The 22,497-nt window shown below is 38.7% G+C and overlaps 1 protein-coding gene across 1 annotated transcript in view; it reads right to left on the reverse strand.

Annotated features, from left to right (window-relative positions):
- The window catches only part of Smchd1 (structural maintenance of chromosomes flexible hinge domain containing 1), a 113,768-nt gene that overhangs the window by 87,932 nt on the left and 3,339 nt on the right, over positions 1-22,497 (reverse strand). The window contains exons 2-7 of the mRNA XM_031368725.1: positions 15,519-15,594; positions 13,742-13,903; positions 9,506-9,588; positions 8,693-8,823; positions 4,673-4,787; positions 4,452-4,571 (exon numbers count right to left, since the gene is read on the reverse strand). Coding sequence (XP_031224585.1) covers positions 4,452-4,571; positions 4,673-4,787; positions 8,693-8,823; positions 9,506-9,588; positions 13,742-13,903; positions 15,519-15,594 — 687 coding nt within the window. The remainder of the gene's footprint in view (positions 1-4,451; positions 4,572-4,672; positions 4,788-8,692; positions 8,824-9,505; positions 9,589-13,741; positions 13,904-15,518; positions 15,595-22,497) is intronic.

Raw genomic sequence — 22,497 nt, forward strand, 5'->3', positions numbered from 1 at the left:
AAAAAAAAAAAAAAAAAAACATTTCCACTCAGATCAGAAAGGAATGGTGCCATTTCTATGAACTTAGTCCAGGGAAGGCACTGACATTTTCCCACAGGACTGAGGCTTTGGTCTTTGACACAGCCAGCTCATATCAACAACACATATCCATTTAAGACTTCATTTGCTCCCTAAAAAGAGAACCTCAAATACGCCCACATTCTGAAAATCAGTAGCAAGGAGAGAAGAGTTGGACAGAAATAGCTGAAAAGAATTGTTCAAAGGGGGCTACCATGACGATATACCAGGAAGAGAGCAATGTGCTCAGTTCCCAGCACCCACACCAGGTATCTTATGGTTAACCACCTACTACTCCAGCTCCATGGGACCAAATGATTCTGGTCTCCATATGCAGCTACATGGCAATGCACAAGCACAGCCCCACTCCAACCCTGGATAAAAATATAAATTAAAAAAAAAAAAAAAAAGAATTCTCCACATGGGTAGCTCACAACCATCTGAAACAGGGTCTGATGCCTTCTTCTGGTGTGTCTGAAGAGAGCAATGGTATATTTATATATATAATAAATAAATGAATCATTAAAAAAAAAAGAATTCTTAAAAAAAAAAGAGAAGCAAGTACTACTGGTACCCATGATCTGTTTGTTCAGGTGAAGAAGCTCTGCGTTTCATCCTTAGCACTGGAGGAAAAAAACGACAAAGAACAGTGCCATCATTGGAATCTAGAATCCCATGAGCAGGTGAGCCAGGCACACCTTCAAGGAATTATTGATGAAAGTTAGCCTCTAAGGATGTTTGTGAGAGATTATCTTGACTAGGTTAGTTAGTGTTAAGAGACCCAATGGTCCTGAACTGATCTGTAAAGAAGAGAGCTAAGCATATATGGTGCAGCCTGGAGATACAGTGTGGCAGGCTGCCTCACACTCCTGTCCTGCAATGACCTCTACCACTGGATGAACTTAAGTCTAGAACAGTTAGTAAAAACAAACTATTCCTGGTTAATTTGCTTTTGTCAGCATACTGTGTTACAGCAATAGAAAAGGCAGTCAACAAAACAGCAGCCAATGTAAGTATCCTGTCTGTAATTCTAACACTCTAGAGATGGAGGCAGGAGGATTACTAAATTAGAGAGCAGTTTGGGCTATATAATAACACCAGACCAGCCTAAACTAACATGTGAGGCTCTGACTCAGGCAAGCAAGCAAAAGGCAAATATATGAACAAAACAGCTTTTGTTGCTCTCTACTGCTGTGAAGGGACAACATGACCACAACAACTTAGAAAAGAAAGATTTTAGGTTGGGGGGGACTTAGAGGGGATTCATGGTTGCAAAGATTAGTAGCGTCCATGACCACCATGGTGGGGAACAAGGCAGCACCAAGGAAGGAATGGCACTGAGAAGTAGCCGAGAGCTTTCATCTGATCCACAAGCATGAAGCAAAGGGATAGCTAACTGGGCTTTTTACATCTCAAAGCCCACCCTCAATGACACACCTTCTCCAACAAGGCCATACGTCCTAATCCTTCCTAAACAGTTCTACCAACTGGGAATCAAGTACTCAAACACATGAGCCTAGGAGGGCCACTCTAACTCAAACCACTACATCCAATTCCCAAACCCCACAGCTTATTGCCACATCATAATGCAAAATGAATTTAGTTCGATTGCAGAAGTCTCCACAGTCTTTTAGTCTCAACATAGTTTAAAAGCTCAGTCTCTTCTGAGACTCAGGAAAATCTCTTAATGGTAAACCCCTATAAAATAAATCAAATTCCGTATTTCCAGCAAAATGGCACAGAAAGTGCATTACCATTCCAAAAGGGAGGAAAGAGAGCATAACGAAGAAATACTGAACAAAAGTAAGAATGAAACCCAGTAGGTTAAACTCCAAATCCTATAGCCCCACATCTGATGTGGAAGAGCTTAGCTGACTCCGTCCTTCCAGCTTTGCTACTGCAATACATTTCCCTCTCTAGATGGCCCCACTGCCAAAGCAGCTCTCACAGGCAGGCAGCCCAGGATCTGGCATCTTCAACATCTTGGGGCATCCAATACAACCCAGGATTCACTTTCACAGACCCTTAACATGGCATCTCCAAGCCTCCATGCAAACTCCCCTGCCATGTGCCTGGTCTCAGTAACTTGCTTTCTTTAAAGGCAGAGGAGGATTCCATAACCTCTTTACTCACTATTTTTCATGACTTTAAAGCCTGAACTATGTAGCAGGTACTGCCAAATTAAGCTGCCTGCTAGGGATAGAACTGGCCTCCTTTCTGAATTACATTTGTGAAGTCTTGTTGTTAGGATAAGATAATTCCATAGGCTTTTTCCTTTCACAAATTGCAGGTATAGCTAGAAAGGCACTACTCCCTTTATTCTATTTCTCTTTATCGTTCAACACAAACCAAGGGCCCAGCATTAATTTCCTAGTGCTATTTTTCCCCCTGTATACTCTGTATTATTATAGATCTACATAGGAGAGATGACTAACAAGTACAAGACAGTCACTATTAGGCTGTCTTGAAACCTCTGCAAGGAAATTAGTACCAAACACTTCCATTTAGCCACAGGCAAATTCTTACGACAAAAGCAAAAATTAGCCATTTTCCTTGCCAAAATATCACAAGAATGGTCTCTGGCCCAATTGCCAATATTGTCGCCCTCTAAAATCTTTTAAGCTGGGCTTTCTCTAAGCAACACTGATCTCCAAGCTCATACTAGGACTGTCCTTTATTAAGCGTTGTTTACAGCATCCAATTGCTTTATTTAGTCCAAAGTCCTAAAGACTACCACATTTCACAAACAAACCACAGCAGCACAGTAAGGCCTGCTATAGAAATACTACAATCCCAGGTACCAACTTCTGTCTTGGTTATGATTTTATTTATTGCTGTGATAAAATACCAATAATCATGGGAATTTATGAAAGAAAGCATTTAATTGGGGCCCATGGTGTTTAAGGTGATAAGGTCCATGACCATCGTGGGGGCATTAGGCAAGCAGGCATGGTGCTGGTGCAGTAGCTGAGAGCTCACATCTTGATCTACAAGTACCAGGCAGAAACAGGTTAACTGGGATTGGCATGGGCTTTTGAAAACTCATTCCCACCCTCAGTGACATATCTCCTTCAACAGGGCCACACTTCCTAATCCTTTTCCAAACAGTTCTACTAATTGGAGACAAAATATTAAAAGGCATGAGTCTATGGAGGCCACAAACAAAAATCACAAAAATATGGAACTGATCAGATAAGTACTTCAATAAAAAGTCATTGAAAGTATATATAATTTATGAGTCTTCATTTCTCAAACCAAAAAACATAAGCATATTTAAAGTTCAAATTGTCACAGCTATTCAAATTTTAACTATCTGTAGGGAAAAATATTCTATAATTTGGGGAAAATATTACACAAAGATAACCAAGCACTATATTTATCATTCATTATATTGAAATCTTCCAAACAGATATCTTCTTAAGATTTCTGAAGAGAAATCTTAAGAAGCAATTTAAAACCAGAAGGTCTCAGGGGTACCAGGTACACAGGTAGTGTATACACATACTTTCAGACAAAACACTCATACACATAGTCTTTTTAAAATGTGTTGTATACAAAAAAAAAATTTTTTTTTTCTAAAATGAAGAATACTCAAGATGTTGATGCAGGAAATGTTGGGATCAAAGCTCTAAGTATACATACTTTTAAAACACTGAACTGTACAGAAATCCAGCAAACTGTTGTCAGTACCTTTCTCAGGCACTCAGGTATTTTATTGTTCTCCTACAGCATTATAAACAATCTATTTTCAAGTAAGAAAGACATTTTAAAACTGTTCCTTATGTTTTAAAGACTTATTTTTACTACATGTAGATATATATATATATATATAAAGAGATATGTGTAAGTGTGAGGACATGGTTGTAACAGAAACTCATTCCTCTAAAGTTCCAATTTCCTGAAATTACATTATCCCTAGTTTCTATCATTATTTCATAACAAAGACTTTAAAATTGATGTTCTGAGCCAAAGAGATAGCTTGTGGGAAAGGCACTTGACACCAATCTGAGTTCAGTACCTGGACTCTCTCCTTCAGGTTGTCATCCTCTAACTACCACATGTACATTGCGGCATATGCACACATCCCACATGAAATAAATGAATAAAATGTCAAAAAAAAAATTTGAACACCAATCCAAACCAAGGTCTGCAACTTTTTAAGTAATTTATATAAAGTTTCCTAAGTTAACTTATGTGAAAAGTTTTAGCTTAAATAAATACATAAATGATCATTTTGCTACTTATATAACTAAAGGAAAATATGAAAACGTAACATCTCTTACCTTCAAGTTTTTAAAACACTGACATCTCAGCAATAAGTCAGAAAAATATCCTGTCTTATCATGTGGCCAAAGAAATAAATATGTAATTTTGAGCTATAACATGTACTGTACCTTTCTGTTTCTAATGTATCCACTATATATTGACTCTTTATTTTTTTCCTTCTTCTCAAAATCTTCTTTAGAAAGCACAAGCTCATGAACATCCCTGGAGTCTATAGGTTTGCTTATCATCTGTCAAACAATTTAAAAAGTACATTAATTCCTAATAGTGAAGTTTGCCAATCCCAAAATATTCTGATCAGTTTTCACTATCAGGGTAATTTTTCACTTACTCTGGCTGATTGTCCAACAAAGAAAACAGCCTGCTTGCCTCCAACACCAAAATAGGAAATATCACTGTTCAAACTGCGTGGTACTGGTGCAGGCCGTATATACCCTGAGTGATCACTGGAAGAAAACACTGTATCAATATAGTGCTTTAAAACAATCTACTTTAAAAAAAAATCTACTAAGGGGGGCTGACTTTGAGGGCAGCATGGGATATATAGTAAAACTCTATCTCAAAACCACTCACCTATTAAAAAACCCTACCAAAATCATCAAATGTATTCTAGGGCTAGGGACGTAATTCAAGGGTAGAGCATTTGCATAGCATCGGCAAAGCTCTGTATGTGGTACAAAACATACATACATACATATAAATACACTTGAAATAAAGTTTTTTGGGTTTTTTTTTTTTGTATTTTTTTATTAGACATTTTCTTTATTTACATGTCATATGATTTCTCCTTTCCCAGTTTCCCCTCCAAAACAAAAAACAAAAAACAACAACCATCCATTGAACTGAGTACAGGGTCCCCAATGAAGGAGCTAGAGAAAGGACCGAAGGAGCTGAAGGGTTTGCAGCCCGTTAGGATGAACAACAATATGAACTAACTAGTCCCCTCAGAACTCCCAGGGACTAAATAAACCACCAACCAATGAAATAAAGTTTTTTTTTTTTTAAAAAAAATCATAGTAGATAAAAGTCACAAAAGAAACTACTTACAAGACAAAAATCTAAACAACTATATTTCTATGTTCCTAACACAGAAACCATTAACTATAAAGTATAAGAGTATTTCACAAAATACATCAGTAAAAATCATTGATAGTAAAATAAATAACTTTATTATCTAGAATTTGCATTTGGAAAGCTTAACTAAAATGAAAAAGACACGTAAGTGGATGGGCCATGAACAGACAAGTTGGCAGAAGAATGAACCCATAAACTTGAGGACAAGTTGAGCTTATTTAGTTTGAAGAATGAAACAGCTCAGTGGTACAGAATCTGCCTACTATGTGTGAAGCTTTGGGTTTACTCTTCAGTGCTAACAAAAAAAAAGAAAAAGTTAAGAAAAATGTACACAAGGCATTTGAGGTCTGTAGGATCATCACTGCACCTAATGTAAGGAACTGGAAAAGAAGAATGCAGAAAAAAAGTATTTGAAGAAAAAATGGGCTACACTTTCCAAATATGAGGAAAATTCTTGCACAAATTTAAAAAATTGAATTAATTCCAAAGAGGATGAAATTATAAAGATTCATAGCCAGACACATTAGAGTTCAACTATTTAAAGTCAGAAAAAGAAGCTAGTGGTATATGCCTGCAATCCTGGAATTTGAGAGGTAGCAGTTGGTGGACCTCTGTGAGTTCAAAATCATCTTGGTCCACATATCGAGTTCCAGGCCAGCTGGCACTACAAAGTTAGACTTCTCAAAAACAAGAGCAGGGAGGAATGAAACATTTCTATGTTCTAGAAATGTTTCAGCCAAACTAGACTACTATACATCAAGGTGCTGATGATGATAGCTAGAAAAATTAAAAGCTGAAATGGACCTTTACCAATTAAAATGTTAAAAATGTATTGGTGGGACTGGAGAGATGGCTCAGCACTTAAGAGCACTTGGTGTTCCTGAGAATACTGGATATCATTCTCCAGCACCCACATTAGGAGGCTCACAACCACCTTTAACTCCAGCTCCAAGGGATATGACATCTTCTTTTGGCCTTAGTGAGCATTTGAACACGCATACACAAACACACATGCTGGTGTGCATGCATAAAAATAACTGGAATTACATGTAACATGTCCTCTTTCCTAAAGATAGTCTCAACTCAAACACAGTGTTAATAATAGCTAAGCTCTGCCACATTACATTTTCTTCACACTTTTTTTTTAAAGACTTATTTATTACATGTAAGTATACTGTAACTGTCTTCAGACACTCCAGAAGAGGGTGTCAGATCTTGTTACGGGTGGTTGTGAGCCACCATGTGGTTGCTGGGATTTGAACTCAGGACCTTTGGAAGAGCAGTCAATGCTCTTAACAGCTGAGCCATCTCTCCAGCCCCTTCTTCACACTTCTAATCAATAATTTAAAATGTGTATAAGTAAGTTTTTTGTGTTCACATTTCTCAAAAGAGCGAGTATAGTGCAAAAGGTGTTTTCTTCTGTGAGCTTTCCTTTTTCCATAGCCTGTCTCTTATAACATCACCCTTGTATCAAGTTGAAACTGAAAAGCAAGCAGAAAAGCAACCAATAATTTATCCTATGTAAGTGGATGCCAGGGTTAAAAAATAACATATGGTGACATTGCAGAAACTGGAGTGGGCCAAGGGACTGGTACTACACCCAAAGATACTATGAAGATGTAGCAGCTGTAATTATTTACAGACACTATACATACATGTGTGTGTATGCATGCATACACATATACATAATTTAATCCAGAAAGGGGTGCTTTGTACCAAAACTGGAAATCTCCTTACTTTTAAGTTAAGTTAAAATTTTGGTTATGGGGCTGCACAGATGTCTTAGAGGTTAAGAGTACTGACTGCTCTTCCAGAGGTCCTGAGTTCAATTCCCAGCAACCACATGGTGGCTCACAACCATCTGTAATAGGATCCAATGCCCTCTTCTGGTTTGTCTGAAGAGATCGACAATGTACTTCTATATATAAGATAAACAAATCTTCTTTAAAAAATTGTAATGATATAGAAATCAGTGTCTGTGAGTCCAGTGAAAATGTAACTGTAGGCTACACCAGTTAAATCACCTGGAAAGGCAGAAAGATGGTTCTCTGCCTCCCCTTACCCTAGTTTCCTACCACTTTCCTTTATCTTTTTTTTAATCAATTTTCTTTATCTTTGTCTAACAGATGCAAAATCCTATATTCAGACTGTTAAATGTAGTGCCCGTATACCTTTAGGCCTGTGTCTTCACCTCTAGCCACCCTTTTTTAGACAAGGTTTATCTGTACAGCCTTGGCTGTTCTGGAACTTGCTCTACATGTAGATCCCCCAAGAGATCCAACTGCCTCTGACAGAGTGCTGAGAGTAAAGGTATATGCCACCATGCTGAGCTTCATGCTGGCTTCTTAACCACTCTTTTGAGTGTCACCCATTCATGAAAACAGTAGAAAGGATGGTTATAGAGAAGTACTGCATCAGAAGTAAGAAATAACTAAGATGACAGCTCATCATACTTACTGTATGACAGGCACTAGCTCAAGGTGTTACATGTTTCCTAGCTCAGTTTACACAAAACCTTGATTATATCCCCATTTCCTAAGTACATAAAGTAACACATAGAGGTAAAGTGCTGTGACAAGTGTCCCACAACCAATAAAGAGTCAGGAAATCCAAACCAGGTGAATGATAGCGGGGTCCTTGTTCTTCATTCACTACATTGTCTGTTAGACAGCACTAGAAGGACTGAGGGTGCAGCTCAGCCGAGTCTACTGCCTGCCTGGTGCATGCCTGAGTTCTACTGCCAACACCACAAAAACCTGGACAATCGTGGAAAATCTTTGCTCACCTGATGAAACTCTGAGCATGCTGACACGGATTACAGGCATGAGTTCCCACACCCAGCTCCCCTGTGTGGTAAGCATTGTCTACAAATGTGTTCTGATACCAATCTCGATTCTACTCCCTAATAGCTGTGATAGTCTGAAAAACTGAGGCTGGAAATAGAAATACAGAATTCTAATGAACTGTATACAATTCAAGGCATTTTCAAGTAGTATGAGATGGTTTATGAAGAGTATCCTAAGCACTATTCTACTGTCCTAATTCAATATTCAATGTTAACATAACTCACACGGACATCAGGAAATGCAAAAATATTGTTCAGTGGAAAAACACATGTTCTATTTTGGAGTATGTATTACAACACCCTGTAATAAAACAAACATGCTGATAAAATCAAGCCCTCTAATAAACCATCTATGTCCAAGAGCACACTAGAGTTCTTCCCTTATTAAAATATACAAGTACCATTAAGAAGGAAAAGAAAGATTTTTCTAACCTTTCAATGTCACCTTGTCTTGTAAATTTTGACAGCCTATACACAGCCCAGTTGTTAAGCTGTTTAGAGGTCATTCCTCTTCCATTATCTACCACTGCAACAGCAGGTTTTCCTTGTGTTTCATCAAAAAGCTATGAAATAAAAAGACAAGAAAACTCCAATCAATACTTAAAGCATGAAAAGGTAAATGTGAAATTCAATAGGCTCACTCATATCACTGATATAAGTATAAATACAGTTAGGTAGCCTGGAGATGGTGATGCATGCCTTTAATCCTAGCACTTAGGAAAAGATTTCTTTGAGTTCAAGGCCAGCCTGCTCTACAGAGTGAGTTCCAGGACAGCCAAAGTGACACAGAGAAACCTGTCTCAAAAAAAAAAAACTAAACAAACAAAAGCACTAAAAAATTTTTCTTAAAGGCACTGAATTATATCTATCAAAAGCTTTAGAATTCTTAACATTTTTTAACCTGGAAATATCATTTCTCAGAATTTAACTTAAGAAAATAATCAAGGCATATATAAAATATACACTATTCCCACATTGCTTCTCATGGCAAAAATATAGGAGGGAAAACAATCTGTTTGGAAATAGAAGAATGATTCTGTAAGTTACACTCTAGTTAACAAAACCTGCATTAATATTGTAAAATATTCAAGTGTTTACAAAGCAGTGTTAAAAAAAGAAATTATAAATAAAAAATGAGTACATAAAAACATGTATAAATAAGTGCAAACATATACAAAAGAAACTAAAAATGTTACCAATATACTAACAAAAAAAATTACAATTCTTTATGCATCACTTTCTTACCAATTTGATCTGTATTCTCCTAACACCAACATTTCGAGAAGTAGCTGACAATGAGTTGTCGATTAATTCTGCAAGAGCAAACGCTGGAAGAGATTGAAGAAACACTGCTTAACCTCTCCATCCCAAACTGTATAAAAGTTCAAAGTAGAAGGAACTCCAAAGTACCTTAAAGCAACCACTTTTACTTTCCAAAGAACTACAAGTATTATTACCCTGAGTCTAATGATGCTATTCAAAATAAGTCTCATTACCAATCACTATGTATGAAAAAGTGATTAGGCACTAATCTGAGCAACACAGTAAGAACCTGTGTCAAAAACAGCAGCAATGAAAAAGGGCAGGTTTGGGAAGCTAGTCTGGTGGCCAAAGGCCTGTAGCCTCAACTACTAGGAAGCTGAGGCAAGATTTAAGTTCAAGGTCTGCCTGGCTTACAAAGTGTGTTCCAGAACAACCTGAGTAATTCAGTGAGAGCATGCCCTAGATTCAATCCTCTGTACACAACACACATTGAGCTAGCTTGCATATAGATTTCTAAAATCTAACAAAACCATGTTAGATGGCAGCCCCATGTGTTGGTGCATAGCTAGTGGGATGGTTTGAATGCTTCAGTCTCCAGCTAGTAGAACTGTTTGGGAAGAATCAGGTGGTGTGCCATGTCTGGGTGTGGGGTATGAGCTCTCAGAGGAAAGGCTCCTACCATTCCCAATGTACCCTCTGTGTCATGCATGCAGATTCAGGTGTGAGCTCTCAGCTGCTACTCCAGGTGCTTACCTCTGGGCCCTCGTACCACCATCAAAACTCTAACTCTCTGAAGTCATAAGCACAATTAAATGTTTTATTTTTTTATGTTGCCCTAGCCACAGAGTCTCTTCACAGCAACAGAAAAGTAACCAGGCACCTGTGATCTCAGCACTCCAGAGACTGAGGTCAGAGCATTGTCAGGAGCTCAAAGAGAAGCTGTATTCCCAAACATAGTTCCTATGATGATTTAAATCATCAGCTTAGCAAGATCTAGAATTAGCTTGGGAACAACTCCCTGGGAATATCTGTGAGGGTTTTTTTTTTTAAAGATTAAGTTATCGTAGCTACCAGACTGAGTAAAAACAAGTAAAGCCAGGTACACTAGTTAGTTTTTAGTGTCATCCTAACACAATCTAAAGTTGTCTGGGAAGAGGAAGCCTTATATGAGGAACTGCCCAAATGAGACTAGCCTGTGAGCATGCCTGTGGAAGACTGTCTTGATTAGACTTGGTGTAGGAGGGCCCAGGCCACTACAGGTGGGTCCATCTCTAGGTAGATGATAGCCAGGGAGCCAGCAAGGGAGCCAGAGAGTGAGTGAGTAGCATTCCTTCACTGTTTCTGCTTGAGTTCCTGCTTGAATTCCTGTCCTGACTTCCCTCACTAATTGTGACCCAGAAGTCTAACACAAATAAATGCTTTTCTCCCTTAAGTTGCTTCAAGTATTAGTATTTATCTGAGCAACCGAAAGCCAATAGGATATCAGGTCTGAACATTCATCCTTCTCTTCTCTCTGACTGGGTGGGATAATGCTAGACTACTTCCTGTGCAGGCTATTTCTTATTTCTTTTTGTCTATGATGAAATGTAAAACTGTAAACCAGAACAAACACACCCTTCCTTAAACTGCTTTTTATCAGGTATTTCATCATAGCAACAGAAAGAATGCTATGTTTTTACTATATAAACCAAGCCAAAAAATATGTTAAATAATATTGCTACACTATTTCCACTAAATTAAAAAAACATTCTTTCCCACAAACTCATAGGACCCAGGAAGTAAGCAAAACTGGCAAGGCTCTAAGACTCTAAAATAGACCCAAGCCAAGCTTGGTGACACACATGTTTAGTCCCAGGACTAAGGGCTGAGCCAGGGAGATCTGTGGGAGTTTGAGGTCATCCCCAAACATCCTGTGTGAGTTCTAACTAGCCAGAGCTATGAAATGAGACCCTGTCTCAAAACAAAGCAAAGCAAAACAAACCAAACAATAAACAAACAAACAAAACTCAGAAAACTCTTGAATCTTACAAAATTTATTTCCAAAGTTATAAAAGCAGTAGGCAATTGCTGGCTGAGCAGCCAGTAAGCTATGTAAGGAGTACTCCAGGATATAGCTTTCAAGAGCTACCTCCATGTGAGGTGGGCTTTTCAGGGATACAACTGCTTTTCAATCACTCATGCTCCTGAAAGCAACCCCAATAAAGTCACTGGGGTTTGCTAAGCTACACTAGGGTCAAATGGTTTCTTTGGTTCACTGGAGCCCTTTGTTAATATCTTTTTTCAGAAAATCTATGCAACAAATGTCAACACATGTCTCCATGCTACTGACTCCCAGCACACTGCCAACTTCACATTCAATTCATTACTGGCAGTACTATTTTATACTCTCCTCCCTGCAAAGCAACTACTCAACTATTTCTCACACTTATTTATCTAATTAAACAGAAATAATATGCAGAATAGTGGTGGCAAACACCTTTAATCCCAGCACTTGGGAGGGAGAAGCGAGCAGATCTCTGCATTCGAGACCAGTCTATTCTATAAGCTAGTTCCAGGACAGCCAACGCTACACAAAGAAACCCTGCCTGGAAACCAATGTTCCCCCTGCCCACTCCCCAAAGGAAAAGGGGAAAGGAACAATGAGACAAATTTTAATTTCTGCCTCTATAAATTTATACAATTTATATAAGTGATTATTACTACAGCAAAATCAGTGTTAAGTATTACATAGGAAGCTGAAACAGATACTGTCTTTAACAAAAAGACTTCAGAGCCAGAGGTAAAGCCTTTGTTTCACTGACATACATACAGTAAAACTCAGATCTGTCTGCTCAAAGAAAATATACAAAAGAAATGATGAACATGACCTGAAGCCTGGCCACAATAAAGTGAGAAAGAACCAAAAGCAAAGAAATGAGAGAAGATCTTGGGATACACTGTAAAGTTAACAGAAGCCAAAGCCAAAGGTTAAACAGAGGCTCCCCACTTATCTATATAATGAAGGCACAGCTGAAAACTGATACAATCTGTACAGTAATTAAGCTACTCCGAAAGTCTTTAAAACAAATGTATCTGTTGACTATCCAGTATATATTCAGAAATATATCTCCAAGGAGATTATTTAAAATTGACTCAAATTTCAAATATTTAAGCACCTACTATTGCTAGGCACTGCTCTAGGGATAGCACAATACAAAGGTTCTTTTGTGAGTTCAACATTTTACTGGAAGATGTGAAATAAAATGTAATTATGGGACAGGTAGATTGCTCATAGGATGCTTGCCATCAAGCCTGACAACCTGAATACCATCCCTAGAGTTCTTTTTTGTTTGTTTTGTTTTGTTTTTCGAGACAGGGCCTGGCTGTCCTGGAACTCACTCTGTAGATCAGGCTGGCCTTGAACTCAGAAATCCACATGCCTCTGCTTCCCAAGTGCTGGGGTTAAAGGCATGCACCACCACCGCCTGGCAGAAAAGCATCTTCTACTAGCTGTCTGGACCTCCACATGCATGCCTTGGTACACATGCCCCCATGCAGATGGAAGGATGGATGGATATAAGCTTTTAAAAACATAATTACAGACTGAGGATGGTGGCATGTATTTTTAATCCTAGAATTTGGGAAGCAAAGCACGAAGATCTCTGAGAGTTCAAGACGAGCTTGACAAACAAACAAAGTTCCAGGACAGGCCCTAGTGGGCTAGAGATAAGGCTCTATGGTAAAGAGCATGTGATATCCAGAGTTCACGTCACATCAGGTGGCATACAACTGCATCAAATTCCACTTCCAGGAGTTCTAATATCCTCTTCTGAACTGGGGCTGGAGATACTGCTCAACAGTCCAGAGCAGTTGCTGCTCTTGAGGAAGACATGAGTTTGGTTTCCAGTCTTCCCATCATCCATCCCACTGGATGACAACTCCTAATTCCAGCTCCAAAACACCCTCTTCTGGCCTCCCTGGGAAACCACTCATGGGGCATCCACCCATCCACTCAAGTACATACACATATACATGAATAAATTAAAAAGAAATTTTTAAAGAAAGAAAAATCCCTTTTTCAGTCAAATATGTACAAAGAAACTAAGAAGGCAAATCAAAATGAGTTACCATGACTTTTAATAAAGTGTAATGAAAGGAATGTGAAGGACCAGCAGCATATGTGAGCAAAGGATAAAAGAGACTAACAACTTTCAAAATATGCGGGAGCACATTACTTACGCAAAGGATTCTGTCCTTCACTTGCATAATACTCATACATGCCACTTTTAACCAGAGTGTCGTAGTGAGGTAGAAAGTCAATTCTTTCTTTTGTCGCTGTCAGGAGTGACTGGTCAACTGACTGTAGAAGGTACAGAGTGACTCCATCTTTAACAGTGTCATCTGTAATCGAAAGTTAAAATTGTAAGTGTAGAGTAGCATCAGAAACTATGAATTTATTCTGAATACGTAAGTTATATCTACAAAATGCTTTTGATGGTGTAACTATACTGTCCATGGCTCCATTTAAAAATTCCAGTTGTAAATAATAGTGTCAATAAAACAAGCATAACATTTCCACAATTCTAAAATACTGAAATAAATATTCAAATTTATTTATGTGTGTCACTGTGTGTGTGTGTGTGTGTGTGTGTGTACATGGATGCCAGCACACATGTGGGCAAATGCATGTTACAGCACACATGAAGAAGTCAGAAAATATCTTTCTGAAGTCAGTCCTTTCCTTCCACTGTGGCATCTGATCACCCTACTGATCCATCGTAGTGGCCCTTGTTTTTTTGTTTTTCTGTTTGTTTCTTTGTCTTTTTAAAGACAAGGTTTCATAATATATCTCTGGCTGGTTTCAAACTTACCTTCCTGCCTCAGCCTCCTGAATGCTAGGATTACAAGTGTGCCAATGTGTGCACCTCTGAAATGTTTCTTTATTGGAGATTGATAGATAGGGTAGCCCTGACTGTCCTGGAATTCATTATGTAGACAGGCCTTGAACTTAGGGAGATCCTTCTGCTTTAGCCACCCAAGTGCTGGGACTACAAGTGTACATCACCATACTCAATGTCATTTGTCTATTTGTTGAAACAGGATCTCACTACAGCCTTAGCTTGCCCAGGACTCACTATTACCCAGGCTGACTTCCAAGGCAAGTCTCCTGCCTTAGCTTCCTGAGTGGTGGGATTATAGGTGTAAGCTACCATGACAGCTAAAACACATTTCTTTTTTTATTTTTAATTTTGTCAAAACCATCATAGGGTTGAGTCAGCAAGATTGTTCGATGGATAAAGGTACCAGCTGGCCAAATCTGACAGCCTGAGTTCAACCCCTGGGAGCCACACTGTAGAAGGAGGGAAAAGTATTCACAAAGTTGTCCTTTGGCCACTGTACTAATACACACATGCACAAATAAAGACATACAAGTAAGAAAGACTTTACAAATACAGAAAAACACAAGTTTACATCTCATAATCTGTTAAATTTTGGAAAGTTCAAGACTGGTACCTAGTGAAGGCTTGCTGGAAACTCAGTACTTTTTGAGATGGGGAGTCTAATACAACTCAAACACGTCTTGAACTCCTTACCCTTCTGACTCCACATCCTAATTGTTCCAGTTATAGGCACGTACCACATTCTGAGGTTTTAAACACTCAGTTCTTTTTTTTTCCTTTAAGATTTATTTTATGTAGATTAATGTTTTGCCTGCATGTCTGTGCACTAAGTGCATGCCTTATGCATGTGGAGATCAGAAAGCATAAGATTCTCTAGAACTGCAGTCAGGGATGGTTACAAACTACCATGTGAGAGTTAGGTAGTAAGGCTAGGCCACATTCTCTATGGGCTCAACTGACAGCAGAAAATTGTGACCTATGAAAGCAAAGGCCTTTCTTCTCTTGCTCCCCAAGTACTCTAAACTATCAATGCTCTGGACAGACAGTGGTGTACAACTACTGCTTTCTCACTACACAAATAAAGAAATAGATACAAAAGGACATTTTTCACTTACCAAAATTTTCACAGGTAATTTCTTTCCTACTTGTAGTTGTAATAACAAACTTTTCTTCAGATGAAATGCCAATTGTCTATCCAAAATAAAGGAAATAAAACCAATCATTAAAGGAAATAAATGTACTATTCATGTTTGCAAGAATGTAAACATACTGACATTACAAATACTAAACTCATTTGTCCAGGAAATATAGAACTCTGCATTTTTAAATTTTGACTTTATAAAACCAATCACTATAAGCCATATAATTTGTTTATTTAATAACATTGTTTTGTTTCCTGCTCTTTGCCACCCCGAACACGTGGAAATCATCAGATAATGAAAATGTGGTGTATACACAATGGGATTTTATTTAGCTGTAAAGAAAATGAGTTTATGAAATTTCCAGGATGATGGATAGAAATAGTAAATATCCTAAGTAGGTAACTCAAGCCCAGGAAACAAATGCATGCTCTCCCTGATATATGAATCTTAGCTTCAGATTTTTTAATATTTCTATAATTAATCTAGAATGTCTGTAGAGGTCATGAAGCCAAAACAGGTCCACAAAAGGGAGGACAGGACTAGGGCTTGAAGGGAAGTAGAGGATAATGTTGGAGTTAAAGGTTTATGTGGGAATGCAAACATGGATAAGATGGAAGAAGGGGTGGAAGGTTTGTTAACCAATGCTAAGCATTGCATAAAAAGCCTCACAGAGCCTAACTAGTTTATATGCTAATTACAAATATATAATTTCCTGAGGATGTAATCCCAGCACTTGGGAAGCAGAGGCATGCAGCTCTCTGAGTTCCAAGCAGCTAAGGCTATTTAGTAAGATAAGAATGAAACAGTTTCTAATTGGATTTAAGGCCCACTCCACAAGGTAAAAACTTTACCAGGGTCAAGAACCTTTGGCTAGACAGGTCAGAGTCCCTAGTGGGGATCCTACTACTCTTCTTATAAACTGGCACAGTATTAAACCATTTCCTAATACTTTTCACTATACCCATAGATTAGTGTTATCTCTCAACCTCATCAGATAACTTTCCTCTCATAATAAACAATGATTAGCACAGACCCACTAGTGACCAAGGTACAGAGAATAAGAGACTGGGATGCTCAGTGCTAAATGGTATATCTACATCACACCTAGTCTTCTCAAGGTTCAGGGATCATTCTGGAAGGAGCTGGAAGATGACTACAAGGAAGTAGTATTTTCCAGATACAATAGGGTAGCTGCACACATGAACTCATAGTAGTTATGACAGAACACACAGGCCTGCACAAACCCACACCAAACAAAATCCCAACAATGGAGAGAGGAGGCAGGCATTATACTCTCCCCTAGCTGAAGTGAAAATGCTGACTGACAGCTGCCAGGAGAGGGAGAATCATGTTTAAGGTTATAGCCCCTGGTAGGTCAACTGTGCTCTAGCAGATAGCTCTGAATGAACCCAAGAGTATATGAGCAACATAAATAGACTTAATGGGTTTTTTTAAAAAAATCAAAAGGACACAAACTTGGGTGAGTAGGGAGTGTGGATGTAGCAAAAAATATCCTGTCTAAATTATCAAAGAATAAGATATGTATGTATATACATATATAAGTAAATTTAAAAAAAATTAAAGACTATTGAACAGAGGTGTTACAAGTGGACAATGCTTCCTCCAGAGACAAAGGTTATTGAAAGAAATTTTCAGTGCCAGACACAAGTTACCCTCCTACAAGCTATTGGTCAAGGAGACCCCAAAGCCCTCCAAAACAACACATGCTATTGCTATTGTTCTTTGCCCACTACAACTGGATGCTAAGACCCTATTACTGAAGATGCAACACACTTTGGTTGTAGGACAGAGATCAAATAGGAAATGACCAGGAAACTTCCTTTCTGATGGCTATTTTTCATAGTGTCAATTAGATAGGAAAGTCACAGTAGACTGCCCCTGTAGTGCACCCCCACATACTACAATACTGACCTGCCAGACAAGACACACCCTTTTGATAGAATAGTGACACTTACTTATGACTGAACCTGAAGCCTGCTCCACAGGAGGGAATTCATGCCTGGTACTGTAAATCTGGTCATAAGCTCATGACTTGGGAATTATCTTGCTGTTGAATTAAGTGGACATGTTGTCAAACTGCCTTCTGAATATTTATGTTTAACTCATGATCAGAAGTTTGTTTTTGCAGTAGGCAGTAGTCATAATTGACCAAAAGCTGAGAAAAAGTGACTATGATCAGCCCCAAATGGGACATTTACATCAAAGCTCTCACTCCCTTCAGGAAGCACAATGGAGGCAGCAGAGTGTGAGAGCCAGGAGACAGGGAAGAGTGGTGTGGACACAACTTGGCCAGTGCACACATCAGCTACATGTACCTGCACAAAACCTACACAAAATCAAGCCAGTGAACATTCCCATGTGGAATGGAGGCTCCACCCCCAGCTGAGGAGCTACTGGCAACTGATGTCAACTGGGAAGGAGTTGTCATTTTTCATTAAGATGTGGCTGCTGGTAGGACAGTCCCACACCTGAGCAGGTAAGCTACAGTAACTGAATTCAGTGAGTTACATTCCGTGCGGCATGGGGGAAGTACGGGGGAAGCGTGGAGAAAAGACAAGGAAGATTTAGGTTGGATATGGTCAGGATACATTGTATACACATACAAAATTCCTAAAGAACACATTAAAAGATCTTATAAGAAAACCCATTAGTGACTAGGTGAGACATCTTGAAAGGATTAACTTTTTTACATTCATTCATTCATTTATGGGGACATCTGCCAATGGCATATGTGTAGGAGTCAGAGGACAACCTGAGAGAGTCATTCTCTCCTTCCACCATGTGGGTCCTGGACATGGAATTCAGGTCCTGAGGCTTGGTGGCAAGCACCTTTATTACAGAGTCATCTCAAAAGCCCTTGATTTTAAAATATCAAGAGGAACCACCCCAAGGCATACTCTATCACTCCATTATATAGGGAATCAATTTATTGAATTCAAAGCATTAATATAACACTTATTTTATACAAATAAGATATATAAGTATGTTAGAAGGTGTTTTATAGCACTAAGGTATGACCATGTGTGCTACAGGACATCTAAAGAAGCCTCACATGTGTCTAAAAACATTATTACAAAACTTTTCAATCAAATTACAAATCTAAGGGGGGAATTGAAAGAAGCTACAATCCTTCATTAGGAAGGTTAAATCCAACAAAATGAGCAAGAGCCTGAATAATCAGAAGAAAAATACAGAACTGGTGAGACAATTCAGCAAGCCTGATGACCTGAGTTCAGTCCCTGGTGATGGAAGGAAAGAGACACTTCTTGTAAACTGTCATCTTACCACAGCACCTATAACCTACAGACTAAATAATCAGTGAATAGAATAAAAAATAAATTTTTAAAAAAATAAAAAAATACAGATGACAATGACAAACCCAAAAAGATCAAAAACTAAAATAATTAGAACAAATTAACACTTATTTAACTTAAAAAGACATACTATTTCTAAAATGAAACACAATCCTTCCTACCTAAAGGTGCCCAAGAAAATTTTAAGTTATCAGTGCAAAATCTTCCAATGATATAAAATAAAATTTTTTCAAAGATTTTAATTGTGTGTGTGTGTGTGTGTGTGTGTGTATGCATGCTTGTGGATGTGTGTTCCACGTGTATGTGAGTAATCTCAAAGACCAGAAGACCATCAGGTCCTGAGTCTGGAGTTGCAGGTGGTTGTGAGGCACCCAACTTAGGTGTTGGGAACAGATCTCAAGTCCTCTGGAAGAGCAGTTAAGTGCTCTCTTAACTTCCGAGCCTCTCTCCAGCCCTTCAAAAAAAAAATTCTTAGGGTTAAAGAACTAACTGGGATGCTAACCCCTAGATCATTTTCTTCTTTCAAAACAACTATGCTTCAGGAAAGCAATGTGGTCCCCTCCCTGCTCCCTTGGGGAGGGGGTGTGGATTTGTTGATTTTTTGAAACAGGATCTCAAAATGTAAGTCAAACTTGCAGCAATCCTCCTGCTTCAATCTTCAGTTACACTGACTGAAGATTTATACCTCCATACTCAGCTTAAAAGTTGTTGTTAAAGAATCCCAGCTTGGGCTAGATAACAGCTCCGTGGCTAAACACTGTCTGCCTGCATAAAATCCTAGGTTTAAATCCTCATGTATTTGGGGCTGGAGATTCCCTAGCAAATAAGCAGAGAAGGGAGATCAAAATAACACCATCAACAAATGAACCACCCAATCTGGCACAGTGGCTCACACGTTTAATCCCAAAACTAAAGAGGAGACATGAGGTCTACTTTAAATAATATTTTAAATAAATTTAAATAAATACAGGTCTCAAAAATAGACAATAGATAAAAATAAAAATTGAGTGTTCTGGCAAATATCTGTAATAACAGAATTTGGGAATCAGAAGCAGGTGGCCTGCCAGAAGCTCCAGGCCAGGCTGCCAGTGTTACATATTAAGACCTTGTCACCAGGCAGTGGTGGTGCATGCCTTTAATCCTAGCACTTGGGAGGCAGAGGCAGGGGAATTTCTGAGTTCAGGGCCAGCCTGGTCTACAGAGTGAGTTCCAGGACAGTCAGGAATCTGTCTCAAAAAACAAAACAAAACAAAACAAAAAAACCAACAATAGGTGGCTGTTAAATCAGAATTTAATGGATGAATCCAGCTAAGACCACTTGAATCCTTTTGAACTTATTAAATTAAATTAATGAAGCCTATCAGCTAAATTGTAGTTTATAGGATGCATATGGAAATAGATAAGTCACATAATACTGTAAGACCAGGGGGCAAGTCATGTAATACTGAATGGTATCTCACCCATGTAATCCCAGCACTCAGGATTCAGAAAGAGAAAGGTCATTCTCAGCTACACAGAGACTACTCAGGAACACAGTAAACTAAATACAAAACCTATGAGATGGCTCAGCTACTAAAAATGCTTGCTGCCAAATCCAACCATCTGAGTTCAAGCCCAGGACCCTCCTGGGAAGGTCCTTAGAAGGAGCCAATCTAACCCACTTGGGAACTACAGGTCAATGAGAATCTCTGTCTCAAAAAACAACGATCAACAACCAAGGTTGTCCTCTGGCTTAATCACAAAAGTTAACACACACATACACCCCAAGGAGGGCAATGCTGAGTGACACACAAGGTTGATCTCTGGCCTACACATGCATACAACCACACACATGTACACATATACAAAACTGTGTGCAAATATTTAAGATTAATGTACAACTGGAAAATATATGTATCTAATTACTTCAAACAATATACTCATAAAGCTATTGGTTTTAAGGTTTTCTTTTAAGGATTCTTCTAGAATAATGTATTAGTATACTTAGTCCAGTTTATGACTAACTTCACAGATGGCTTCAGCCTTTCAACTGTCAATATACCTACCGACATAGCTATAGTCAGGAATGCTAAATGTTACCTGAATTAGTTTTTACTCAACTAAAACTATATAAACATTCCTTTATAAAGGGATTAAATTCCAATAAAGTCACTGAAAATTAAAAATGTGTTTCATAGACCTAACCTCCCAAATATTATAGTTTGGGCCTATTATTGCAGGATATTTGATCACATTGTGAACCCCAAGATTATGTTTCTAGTTATGGTGTGGCTCAGCCCTTAATATTAATCCCAAACAAGGAGGTAAAGTTAGTTTGTAGAAGGAAGTACCCATGTTTGAAAGTGGCATCTAATTGAGTGGCAGACAAATGAGCAGGAAAAAGAGATGAATCAGAAGATCTGACAGAATGAATCAGAGATAGGCCCAACTCTCCAGAGAAGGAAAGGGAAGCTACATGAGAGAGAAGGAAAGAGAGGAGGGAGGAGGCAGTTTTTTTACAGGGACAGTTATAGAGAGACAGGTTGCACAGACAGAACAAGCTAGACACAGGTGAAGAAAGAATGAGCCAGAGAATGAGAAGGAGCCAGAAGATTAGAACAGATTGCCAGTTAGTTTGAGGCCAAGCAGAATAATTCAGGAGAAGCTGAGAGAAACCAGATTTAGTCAGCATGTATTTAAACAAAACAAAACCCAGGACCCACATAGGAGAAGGTGAGAACCAACTCCTTAAAGCTGTCCTCTGATGTCCATACACAGCAGCATGGGCATAAATGTGTGTGTATATAATGTATATATACTCATAATAAATCTAATAAGTTAAAAAATAAAAATATCTTGCATATTTGAAAACTATTGCATAAATGTTATGTTCCTGCTACAAAAAGTAAAAACAAGTGTATGCTGAATGGTATGGTTTTAAATAGACACAGTAGCCATACCAGCACTCCTCACACTTGAACTAAAGTTTTGTCCATTGTGTAAGGCTGGCCTGGAGTACAAAGTGATTACTAAACCTGAGTTTTGTCAAAAAAGAGGAGTAAGAGGAGATAGCATCAGGAAACAGAAACATAAAACTACAGCAGTGTACCTGAAGTGTTTCTGTTTGGAATCGAATTGATCTAAAGCTGGGTGTGACCATGCACTTCTAGGAAGCTAAGATGGAAGGATGAGAGTTAGGAAGCTGAGATGGAAGGATGAGAGTTCAAGGCCGGCCTAGACTAACAAGTGTTCTAGACCTATCTCTGCCACAAACAAACCAACAAATGATCAGAGCTACTATTTTTACTTCTTGTGAATCATTGTGCTGATTAGTTTTTTGTCAACTTCGAACAAGCTAGACTCATCTAGGAAGAGAAAGCCTCACAGAGAAAATGCTTCCATCATACCATCCTGTTGGCTAGTGTGTGGGGCATTTTCTTGATTAATTTGGCAGGACCCAGACCACTGTGGGTGGCACCACTGGAGCAGGTAGTCCTAGGTAAGGGAGGGGGAGGGGAAGACAGAGGGAAAAGAGAAGGAGAGATGGAAGTAAGGGAGAGGGGGGAGAGGAAAAGAGAAGGGGAAGGGAGAGGGAAAGGAGGGGAGACAGAAGGGGTTAGGGAAGGAAGGAAGGAAGG

This window comes from Mastomys coucha, unplaced genomic scaffold (genome assembly GCF_008632895.1).
Source record: "Mastomys coucha isolate ucsf_1 unplaced genomic scaffold, UCSF_Mcou_1 pScaffold14, whole genome shotgun sequence".
Taxonomy (NCBI): domain Eukaryota; kingdom Metazoa; phylum Chordata; class Mammalia; order Rodentia; family Muridae; genus Mastomys; species Mastomys coucha.